The 12593-nt window shown below is 43.8% G+C and overlaps 1 protein-coding gene across 1 annotated transcript in view; it reads right to left on the reverse strand.

Moving 5' to 3' along the window:
- Positions 1–12593, reverse strand: part of MYO15B (myosin XVB) — a 56314-nt gene that overhangs the window by 21512 nt on the left and 22209 nt on the right. Inside the window, exons 22-33 of the mRNA XM_072113559.1 lie at positions 10679–10809; positions 10047–10142; positions 9732–9967; positions 9485–9654; positions 7507–7579; positions 7102–7395; positions 6400–6500; positions 6044–6111; positions 5851–5935; positions 2859–2957; positions 1138–1286; positions 746–1036 (exon numbers count right to left, since the gene is read on the reverse strand). Of these exons, the coding sequence (XP_071969660.1) occupies positions 746–1036; positions 1138–1286; positions 2859–2957; positions 5851–5935; positions 6044–6111; positions 6400–6500; positions 7102–7395; positions 7507–7579; positions 9485–9654; positions 9732–9967; positions 10047–10142; positions 10679–10809 (1793 nt within the window). The remainder of the gene's footprint in view (positions 1–745; positions 1037–1137; positions 1287–2858; positions 2958–5850; positions 5936–6043; positions 6112–6399; positions 6501–7101; positions 7396–7506; positions 7580–9484; positions 9655–9731; positions 9968–10046; positions 10143–10678; positions 10810–12593) is intronic.

Consider the following 12593-nt stretch of genomic DNA (forward strand, 5'->3'; position numbering starts at 1 on the left):
CGAACGAAAACCCGACGGATTCAGAAAAACCGCCGCATTTAAAACAAAAAAAAATCTGTTGCAGAGCTTGCAGTTACCTTCACTCGGCCCGAGCCGGTGAACTCCAGTGCGTTCCGATGCTTTTCAGCACAGCAGCGCCACCTGGTGGACGTCGGGGGAACTACCTTAATAAATCCCGTCCGGACCCGAATCCAGCGCAGAGAACGCGCCGCTGGATCGCGAATGGACCGGGTAAGTAAATCTGCCCCAATGAGTTTTCGGTGAACTCCGGGGACAGTGTACGTAAATGTGCCCCATTGTATTTGTAGACGTGTTACCATACACTTGGCAAGGAGATATTCCTTCCAAGTTCCCTTTAGATGTGCACACTTAACTCGGCCAAGTGTTCATGTTTTCTAGATAGGGGTAGCAAAATAAGCCACTGCCAGACAACTTTGGGGCCAAAGAGGAACAAAGAGTCCAGAGGCCATTGCTCGGTCCCAGTGAAAACATCTAGTACAGGTGGTCCCTGACTTAAGGACATCCAACTTGCAGATGACCCCTAGTTACAGACGACCCCTGCCCCCTGTGACCTCTGGTGAAGCTCTCTGGATGTTACTTTAGTCCCAGGCTGCAATGATCCGCTGTAAGGTGTCTGTAATTAAGCTTTTTTGATAATCATTGGTCCCAATACAGCAAAAAATTTTGAAAATTGTGACTACATTTCATGCCCGGCAGCTGGCGCCCAGTATGTTTTTTGGAATACCTCTTTAGGTGATGGTGACTCCTGAGGTTCTGGCTTTGGTACTTGACGAGGTGGACTGGGTTTTGGAGCCTTTTTTGGAGTAGGAGCCGGAGGTGGGTCAGGTTTTGGAGATGCTGGTGGTGGAGATGGTGCAGGAGGAGTTGATGGTTTTGGTGCTGGTTTTGGTACTGGTTTTGGTGCAGGCTTTGGAGCTGGTCTAGCAGGAGGAGAGTATGACCTTCTAGCGGGAGGTGGATCCTGTTGTTGCTGTTGCTGAGAGAGCATAGTTGCTTGGAGTGTCATCTGTTGGGCCTTAAAAAAGCGGAACAGCGAGATATCAGAATATCTAGGAAAAAGGTTTGGGCCATACAAACGTATGTACTGTAGCTTTATCAGCAGTCGAGTGCACTCACCAAAAGCAGGGCCTGTTGTTGAATAAACGCTTGTTGCTGGGCAGCTAATTGTGAAGGATCCACAGAAGGCACCATCGGCTGGGGCATGGGCACTGCCTGTGGCATCATTTGTGGCATTACTGTCTGGGGCATCATTTGGGGCATCATAGCTAGAATAATAATGTGTATTTTTTACCTTGTTTGTCAATTTATGTAGTAGTTACACTGCAAAACAAGTGCTAACTCCTCCCCTCATTAAAAATTATTCTGCCCTTTTTTAAAAAAACCTTAAAAGGGATTGGCCACTTTTCAATAAATCTCTTCTATTAGCCATGTCTCTGCATGTGTATGTCCCTGTGTCTTTGCCTCCTTTGAGAGCTTTATCCTTTCCCTGTTCTCACTATGCTGCCCTCTGCATATGTTCACAGCTTCCGCTCTCTCACTGCTCTAGGTCCTCATCATGGCATCATCATGGCGTCTCTCTTTCTCACAGTCCGGCCTCACTCACAGGCACAGGACAAGGAGAGGAGGGAGCAGGATGAGTCATAACTCTTCTGCTGCAGCTCCTCCTATACATCAGCGCTCAGACATGTAAGCAAAGAATCACAGAGAGTCTGCAGACAGCACAAAAGTAAGTAGTAGGACTGCTGAATCACTTGATGAACATTCAAGCATTATTATTAAGGTTGTAAAGGCACATGGGCAACTTATGTAAAAGAGTGGCCAACTCCTTTAAACCCTAAATCTTAGCGAAGTTATATTATTAGTTCAGTGAAGCTTAGCTACCACAAGTGTTGCATATTTTGTATAACTATCGCATAACAAATATTTCTGGTATAACTGAAGACAGTTTTCTAATATGATAATATATTTGTCAGGCCGGGATGACTCCACCCCTCCATCTCATGCCCCGCCCAAAATCTTATAAGTGGTGGTGGAGACTGGAAAATGAAGAAGTGGCAAATTGGAAAACAAAAATGGCATGGCTATTGTATCAAAAATTAAACTCTGTCAATAGGTAATTGTATGGCATTAGAATTTATAACAATCTGTCATCATACAAAATCCTATCCTTACTACTGCTATCATATCTGTGTAACAAGAGTAGCTAAGCAGATAGTAAATAGTGACTGATCTGCAGGCAGAGTGTTAATAATTCTTTATTTATATAGCGCACACAGATTACACAGCGCTGCACAAGCATGTCAAATTGGTCCCTGTCCCCATGGGGCTCACAATCTAAACAACCTACCAGTATGTTTTGGAGTGTGGGAGGAAACCGGAGTACCCAGAGGAAAGCCACGCAAACACAGAGAGAACATACAAACTCTTTGCAGTGTTATAGAGCAGCAGGAGTTGAGCAGATACTACATGCAGTGTGTAGGACCTGAGCAGATTGAATTAAAAGCAGCATGTTATAGAGAAGGAGGAGCTAAGTGGATTGTAAATATTGATCTATATACAGGCAGTATGTTATAGAGCAGGAGGAGCTGAACAGATTCTACATGGTGTTCTTTATGCAGACAGTTTAATATAGAGAAGAAGATGCTGAGGAGATATCTGCAGGCAGAATATTATTATAAAGCAGATTTTTGGTAGAAACAGATTATATAATATACATAATAGTAATTATTCTATTTTAATACCATTGGACATCTGGCTATCCTTATTAAACCATGGCAAGCAGAGGTGCACCCTAAGATAATATAAAGCCTAAGTTAATATTCTATAAAAATTCTTACCTGGCATACTGGGCATCATTTGCATATTTCCCATAGCAGGCATCATTCCATTCATCATTGGCACTCCATAGGAGGGCGCTGAGCTGATTCCTGAGTAGACTAAATCACAAGCTATTAATAACATAAGGCTTCCAATAATATAACAAAATTCTTTGTGTTCTAATACATCCTTAAAAGTAATCCATCAGCTACACCTTCCACATCCAGCTCACTTTATGACCATAGAACAGCCATATCTTTCTTTTACATTTCCACAAACTTCTGTACAACACTTTGATCTCTTGCGACTTCTAGGAATTCAATCATCATAAATCCTTCAACCTCACTCTGTGTCCTGAAATTTATGACACCAGCTGTGAGAAATATCCACACCCTTCATCCTCCCCCTTAGGATATCAATTAAGGCTGTATTCACATGCCCGTTGGTGGGGCGTATGTAGGACCACAAGCTTGCGGCTGCACATACCTACCCCATAGACGGCAATGGGCCATACCGCTCCACAAAAAAGGGTAAGAGAGGACATGTCCTATCTTTCCCTGTGTTACGGCGCCGCGCACCAAGCATCGCAATGGAGAGAAAGTGGCGAAAGTATGCCTGCTGGGCTACGGCCTGGCAGTTATACCAGAAGTAGCAGTAGATCAGTATATATTCAAGAAACTGAGGCTACAGAGAAATATGCAGCTGCAAGGGTTACAGAATTCTCCTTTTACTCCATTCACATTACATTCAGACAAGAAATCACTGGATGGAACTGAAACACAATCACTTTGCACTTTGCACCGTCTACAGACGGTAAACATACAATAGTATAGAGGTGTCTAACACCACCACTACTGACAATAGATGATGTCACAGCTTATCTCCTCCCCCTCCCTGTACAATGACCTCTATATAGATAACACTGACCCATCATTACATCACTACTGACAATAGATGATGTCACAGCTTATCCCCTCCTCCTCCCTGCACAATGATCTCTATATAGATAACACTAACCCATCATTACATCACTACTGACAATAGATGATGTCACAGCTTATCTCCTCCCCCTCCCTGTACAATGACCTCTATATAGATAACACTGACCCATCATTACATCACTACTGACAATAGAAGATGTCACAGCTTATCTCCTCCCCCTCCCTGTACAATGACCTCTATATAGATAACACTGACCCATTATTACATCACTACTGACAATAGATGATGTCACAGCTTATCTCCTCCCCCTCCCTGTACAATGACCTCTATATAGATAACACTGACCCATCATTACATCACTACTGACAATAGATGATGTCACAGCTTATCTCCTCCCCCTCCCTGTACAATGACCTCTATATAGATAACACTGACCCATCATTACATCACTACTGACAATAGAAGATGTCACAGCTTATCCCCTCCCCTTCCCTGTACAATGATCTCTATATAGATAACACTGACCCATTATTACATCACTACTGACAATAGATGATGTCACAGCTTATCTCCTCCCCCTCCCTGTACAATGACCTCTATATAGATAACACTGACCCATCATTACATCACTACTCACCCTGCAAAATGAAAATTGGTGACACATTCCCTAAGTATTTTTATGGATGACACTTTCTGTAAAGCCATAAATATGGTGTTGCCGCTTCTATGCAGTCCCCTTAACACGGTTAAACATTTGTTTTAATTTTTATGACATGTTATTGACCAAAGTTCAGATTATAAAACCGCCCAGCTGAATGGCTGGTTACATATATTCTGAGATTTCCATAGTTGTGTAAGTGGTGAAGCTTAGCAACAGTCGAAAAATCTAATTTTGTAACACCGCTCAATGTCTATAGCCCAAGGTCAAGTAAAGACTTAAAAATGTTGGCATGGGCATGGAAGACTTCCTCATTCTCATTGAACAATGTACAGCACACATATGATCAGACAGGCTAAAATTTGGTGGAAATTGGAGGGAGAGAAGAATCATTGGGGGGCCATTTACTAAGGGCCCGATTCTTGTTTTCCCGACGTGTTACCCGAATATTTCCGATTTGTGCCGATTTTCCCTGTATTGCCCAGGGATTTTGGCGCCCGCGATCGGAATGTGGCGCATCGGAGCTGGCATGCACGCAACGGAAAATCCGGGGCGTGGCTGAACGAAAACCCGACGGATTCGGAAAAACCGTTGCATTTAAAAAACAAAAATTGGCGCGGAGCTTGCACTTTCCTTCACCACGAATAGGCCGTTGTACTTCAGTGCATTTCAGCGGACTTCAGCGCAGCAGCGCCACCTGGTGGACGTCGGAGGAACTACCTTAGTGAATCCCGGCCGGACCCTAATCCACCGCAGAGAACGCGCCGCTGGATCGCGAATGGACCGGGTAAGTAAATCTGCCCCATTGTCTTTTACTTATAGAGTTAAAGTGAACCTGTCACCAGGAATCTCATTTTTAGCTGGCGAAAGGTTCCAATAGCCTTTGCTATGCTGAAGACATTTCTCAGCATTCTGAATCATTTCAGTAATTTATAAAAGTTTCATTCACATTACCTGGCTCTATGACGGTAGCATGTGTCATGTGCATTGAGCAGGCAGGGGTGGTATGGTGTTGAGTAGAGTAAGAAAGCATAAGAGGACATAGGCACACACAGGCTACAGCTGCCCCTTCCCCGGGAGCTAGGTAATGTGAATTAAACATTAATAAAGTACTGAAATGATTCACAATGCTGACAAAGGCATTTGTAAAATCAGCATAGCATAGGCTATTGGAATCTGTCACCAGCTAAAAAGGACAAACTACGGTAAGTTCTTTATATTCATAACACTTGCAAGCTCAGCTAAAAGCTCTCCAAATTATAGAAACCATACTTGTTGTTAGATTTAACTAACCTAAACAGGATCTACCAAGAATATGATAGTCCCATCAAACCCTTTAACTCCAAGAATGTGTGAGCCAGAGGGTTCTATATCAAATTTTTTTTTACTGTTTTTTTAATGTCTACACTCACCAGGAGAACCGAAAGCATTCTGTCTTGGTAAAATGCCTCCACCGCCTTTCATGCGCCTGTTGAGGTTGTCAGGTCTCTCCATATCCTAGCATAAATGGATATAGGGGAATGTAAGATATGTATCACAACTGAAGTACATAGGGTATAACACTAAAGGTAACGAAAGTATAAAAAACTGGAGTCTTTTACTAACGGTTGATGAAAACATGGGATTGAAGAGTTGATCCAGATAGTTGTCCATTCTTTGGGGGGTATCCAAACCTGCAAAAAAGTTTAGTAGATAAATAAATGTTAAAAAAGAAGGAAATTCCTAGCTGTCCCCCAAAATTGGATATTATTGGACTGGCTAATATTGACATCTACTATTATAGATAACCTTTCAGGGGTCTTTTTCGGCTTCCGACGGATTAACACTATATGACACTACTTTTTTCCAACCTTATCTACTATGAAGCTACAATCTAGCACAAAAACTAAGGTGATGAGCCCTATCCTGAATTGGATTATCTTAATTATCTAAATCCCCATTGGTAAACAATTCACAGTTACCATTTATGGTGGAGGAGTACAGTTGGTCTTGGCCAGTGTCTAGGCCAGGCGGCAGAGAAGGGGCTTGCATCGAAGGAGCTGGTGGGATCATGACATCATCACTGAGACCAGAAGATAATGGAAATAAAATTCAGTGTAATGACTACATACATAATCATTACCAAAATACAATGGGGCACATTTACTTACTCGGTCTTGTCGCAATCCCCGAGGTGCGTTGTCCGACGAGGATGAAGTCCGGCACGATTCACTAAAATCGTGCGCCCGATATCCTGCATGTATCGCTTCTCCTGCTGAGGTTCACCTTCTTCTTCCTGATGCATGTGAGTGCATGGCTTGCGACACAATTTGCATTTTAAAACCCGCGCTTAGTCCGAATCAGTCGGGTTGTTCGACGGCCCGCCCCCCGATTTGTGTCACATGAAATTCGACGCAATTGCATCAAAATCCGATTGTGGGCGCCAAAAACCCTTGTAAATTCGGCGCAATTTGTCGGCGGATTTAAATCGGAAATAGCTGGGAAACCCGACGGAAATGCGGCCCCTTAGTAAATGTGCCCAAATAAGACAGTCCGTTAGTATGAAGGGCCATTCCATCACCAGGAAATATAGCATAGTACAAAGCGTCCCGAAATGGTCAATAGGACAGTAATTCTATAAGACCAACCTATAACAACTTATACGTTTTTAAAAAAATCCTTACTTTGCCAGTCGTGGAGGAATTGGCGGCGGTGGAGGTGGTGCAAAACTAGGAGGCGCTCCAGGTGCAGGGAAGGAAGGATGTCCAGGAGGGAGTTGTGGGGCAAAATCAGGAGGAGGTTCTGGGATATTGCCGTTATCTCCAAATGGGAAATCAGATGTTGCAAAGGGTTGGGATGGAGCCCCTTCTTCTATCTCAGCGATCACATCAAGTAATAAGTCATCACCAGAGAGATCAAGCCACTGATCCCCATCCAGAATGGATATGGACCAACCACGGGGGTAATCAGCGACTCCCCTTTATTTAAAAAAAAATTGTATATATATAAAAATTAATAGACCACAGTGTATATTCTAATCCTGTATACTAGTGATCACATCAAGAATAGTCAATGATGTATGAACATACCTGGACTGCAGCATCCAGCCGGCCAATTGTTCTGCAGTTGTCCAAGAATCCACTTCTGCTGTATATTTCTCCTCTAAAACAACATACAAAAATGAAAACTCATTGAATAAAAACCTTATAAAAATAATACGTTAAGTAATGTTACAATAGGTGTTGATTATATCTGAGTTAGTTTCTAGTGTTCCTGTACAAATGATACATCTCCATGATAAAAGACAACAAACACACTATGGGGCAGATTTACTTACCCGGTCCTGTCGCCATCCCCGCTGTGTGTTGTCCGACGAGGATTCGGGTCTGCCGCGATTCATTAAGGTTGTGCGTCCAATTTCCTTCATGTGTTGCTTTCTCGCTGAGGTCTGCCAGAGTTCACCTTCTTCTTCCTGGTGCATGTAAGTGCTTGATCTTGCGACACAATTTCGTTGTTAAATTCCACGGTTTGTCCGAATCAGTCAGGTTGTCCAACGGCCACGCCCCCGATTTCTGTCGCATGCAAGCCGGCGCCAATGCGCCACAATCCGATCGCATGCGCCAAAAACCCAGGGCAATTCGGCGCAAAAAGGAAATATTTGGGAAACCCGACACAATCGCGGTCCGCGGACACTTAGTAAATGTGCCCTAATGTGTAGTCTGACCCTGCAGTTATCAGGATCTTCTGTATGGACTATGGTTGCAGGCTGCTGAGCTTGTGAGCAACACCCTCAGCTACATTTCTGGCTGCATTCACACTTGACGTTTACATTGCATTTTGAAATTGCAATATAACAGGTGAGGAGAGGTGTCCTGAGAAGGGATTTGCCTAATCACATTGCTGTTAACAATAATATTTACAAAACGCAACAGTTAACTTAGTGTTATTGCAAATGTAAACATTGGGGGTCATTTACTAAGGGCCCGAATCACATTTTTTCCGATGGGTTATCCGAAAATTTCTGATTTGCGCCAATTTTCTCTGAATTGCCCCGCGATTTTGGCACACACGATCGGATTGTGGCGCATCATGCCGGCATGCACGCGACGGAAATCAGGGGGCGTGGTCGTACGAAAACCCAAAGGATTCGGAAAAACCGCCACATTTTTTTAAAAAAAGTGTCGCTTGACACGCACTTACCTGCACCCAGGATAGCCCGGTGAACTTCAGTGAATTTTAGCGCAGCAGCGACACCTGGTGGACGTCGGAGGAACTGCTATAGTGAATCCCGGCAGAACCCGAATCCTCCGCAGAGAACGCGCCGCTGGATCGCGAATGGACCGGGTAAGTAAATCTTCCCCATTGTGTTAATAAAATGTGTATTAACACAATGTTAACATATGCTCTCCATAGCTGTTGCATTGTTTTTTAAAAAGCCTTGTGTGAATGCAGCCTAAGAATCCCTGAGAGTTGGGTGGTTTATTACGGAGCTCAGGGCTGTATGAGCTGTGAGTTGAGTAATGCAGAGAGACTGTCCAGTCAGCTGATGGTGGCAACATATTTCGGCTGGATATATGGCTGCTGCTCAGGTGACTCAGGGCTGGTTATCCTTTCTTCTGTACTAGACTCTGTGCACCGCTGCCTGACCCATGAGAAGACAAACCCAAACACAGCCCATAGGGGTGGGGGGAATAAAAGTCTTTTCATCGTGCAATAGTCTAAAGATTTTACAAATACATCATACAATGTGATGTCTTTGAACTGTACTGACCTAAAGTCCAAAGCTATCATGTTATCTATACACCATAAATTAAAAACATCAAGAAACATCAGCATTGCAATTGCATCCCTCCAAATTAACGGGGTTGATAAAAAATTATCAACAAACTCTATGTACCCCAAGATGGTGCCACTAAAAAAATCAACTCAATCCATAAAAAACAAGCCCTCATTCGGCTGCCATAAAAAGCTATGGTTTTTAAAAAGTGACTGTTCAAAAATTAAGCTGCATCTTTGCCCAAAACAGGATGGCCACTCCATAGTATACACAAAGCATGAGGGACTCACCGTTATAAGTGAAGACATCCATTACCATCTTCCCCTTTCTCTCATTAGCCGTCCACTCCAGTAGAGTCGGTGCATGTTGGCGCACTGTATTGAACTCGTTCTGCTTGGCTCTGATGATCTTGCTCTGGCAGATGGCCTTGTACGCTTCGTACCCTTGATCTGAGACATACCTGTCCAAGAGCGAGAATTACTGCCACCACATACTAAGGTCATGGTGTATGACAATACTAACAAGGGATTTACTCACTTAAGCAGAGGCTTCTCTAGGGTTGGCGAAGGAATGAGACAGCTCAGTAGGCTTGAAAGCAGGAGCCATCCCCGCTGACTCTGCTCCTCATTGTTGTTCTGCACAGTAAGAGTCGCTGCCTGGCAGAGGACCTCGTCGTAAAGTGAGGACTGCCGCAAACAGCGTTCCACTATGTAATTTCCAATGATCCTCTGCTGCCACGGGGGCATTGTGGTATTTCCCACAAAACGCATGGCCTAATAAGAGTACGGAACAGTCAGTCGGTGGTAACGTGTTACCAGTTGGACAAAATATGCAAATGATTGTGTTTCTCACCAGTTTATATAACTCCAGGGCCACCGCATGATCATACTGTGACACACGAGTTAGAGGGTGCTGGAGAGGTTGTCCCAAGGGTGGTAGGGCTGAATCCTGGAAGGGTAATAAAATTGACAGATTCTGACGCAGTTCAAATTTTACCATAGTTAGTTAGTTTCATCACACAATGGGGGTCATTTACTAAGGGCCCGATTCGCGTTTTCCCGACGTGTTACCCGAATATTTCCGATTGTACCTGAATTGCCCCGGAATTGTGGCGCACGCGATCGGATTGTGGCGCATCAGCACCGGCATGCACATGACGGAAATCGGGGGGCATGGCCGAACGAAAACCCGACGGATTTGGAAAAACCGCTGCATTTAAAAACGGAAAATGTGTCGCTTGGGACGCGCTTACCTTCACTCAGCCGGCCTCGGTGAATTCCGGTGCGTTCAGATGCTTTTCAGCGCAGCAGCGCCACCTGGTGGACGGGGGAGGAACTACCTTATTAAATCCCGGCCGGACCCGAATCCAGCGCAGAGAACGCGCTGCTGGATTGCGAATGGACCGGGTAAGTAAATCTGCCCCAATATGCTAATTAGACTAAGATGGACGGTCCCAGAGACTAATAAGGAATAAGATTACATACCTTAAAATAGGAGCGGATAAAGATGGAGAACGGATAATTGTTTATGTCTGGAGGAAGCGTCAAGACACCCTGGGCCTTGACTTGAGGTGGAGGCACCTCTGTGATCCCCGCTCCTTGTGCTTGCGACCTTGCTGTAACAGTTTACATAAGAGAAATTTCTTTACATCCATATAATTAGACTGCAAACACATTCCTAAATTTACAGCTACTTGAAGACCTTCCGTCACAACCACCAACTCCGACTCTTTGATTCCCATAACCGGCTATGCTGCTTGTGATTTTTTTCTCATTCCTGAGTAATTGTTTTGTTGGTTTTAGCACATAGTATGCTAATTAGGTTCTTTACTGTCAATGGGCGTTGTTGGACTTTTCCAGGTGAGGGCCACGGACTCGACATTTAATAATCTAATTCATGGCTGATTAATCAAAGTTCCAACTAAGCTGTGGAGGTCCAAGTTGGAGTTGGTGGAGGTGTTAAAAAAAATCTTCTCTCAAGACACCATACTTGGTAAAAGATCAAATGTGGAGTTAAAGGGATTTTCCCATCTGGGCATTTGCATTTAATTAAATTCATTTGTAAATATTTCTTCAATTGGAAGTTAATAAAAAAATGTTCCTGTGTGAAGATAATTTCTCATAAATGTAGCCATGTTGTCCCTTGGGAACGAGATAGCTTCCTTGGATATGACCACCTCACACTCTGGCAGCAGTGGACAGACATGCGCTATTGAGTCCTGCCTGAGCACCTGGATTCAGCGTTCATTACCAGAGGACGGCTGTGGGACATACAGTAACTTCCGGACATTTAATATACAAAAACTTTTTGTTTCTTCATGCAATCGCTCCAGCAGAGGTGGCCGTATCCAAGGACAAAGTTTTGTTTCTAAGGGACCATATGACTAGATTTATGAGAAATTATCTTCACACGGGTAATTTTTTTAATAACATCTAATTGAAGAAATGTTTATATATGGCATTTAAATGAAACTGAATGTAAATGCCCAGAGGAGAGGAGAATACCCCTTTAAAGTTGATCTTACTGGTCAACATTGAAAGAGAAGGGATTGAACTTCATATTTTCTTTGACCCCCAGTGGGACTTTCCACAGTCAGGGGGAACCACTTTAACTAGGTCTAATGTCAAATCTTGATTGCTTTATTTTTTTTTAATTTTTGAGATTTTTTTGTATAAATTTTAGATATTCAATGAATTTAACACATAATCCAACATGTAAAAATGATCCAGTATGGCAGCGGATTCTGTAGCAATGTCTGCAATGCAATTTGCTCATTAAAGTATTTTTGAAAGTTCTACAAGAAAATAAATAGAAAAATAAACGAATAAAGGGCTCAGACTTCACAAGAGGCAGCTCTCTCATGGCAGGAAGTCTCAGAATAGGCTCATTCACCAAACTGCTGGTGTACCAATCCCATCCAATCAGCTGGGTTGCCAATCCCATCCAATCAACTGCAGTGCCAATCCCAACCAATCAGCTGGGGTGCCAATCCCAACCAATCAGCTACAGTGCCAATCCCAACCAATCAACTGGGGTGCCAATCCCAACCAATCAGCTGGGGTGCCAATCCCAACCAATCAGCTGGGGTGCCAATCCCAAGCAATCAGCTGGGGTGCCAATCCTATCCAATCAGATGGGGTGCCAGTCCCAAGCAATCAGCTGGGGTGCCAATCCTATCCAATCAGCTGCAGTGCCAATCCCATCCAATCAGCTGTAGTGCCAATCCCAAACAATCAGCTGCGGTGCCATTCCCAACCAATCAGCTGCGGTGCCAATCCCAACCAATCAGCTGGGGTCCCAATCCCAACCAATCATCTGGGGTGCCAATCCCAACCAATCAGATGGGTTTCCAATCCCAACCAATCAACTGCGGTGCCAATCCCAAGCAATCAGCTGCGG

The sequence above is a fragment of the Engystomops pustulosus genome, chromosome 6 (assembly GCF_040894005.1).
Source record: "Engystomops pustulosus chromosome 6, aEngPut4.maternal, whole genome shotgun sequence".
Taxonomy (NCBI): domain Eukaryota; kingdom Metazoa; phylum Chordata; class Amphibia; order Anura; family Leptodactylidae; genus Engystomops; species Engystomops pustulosus.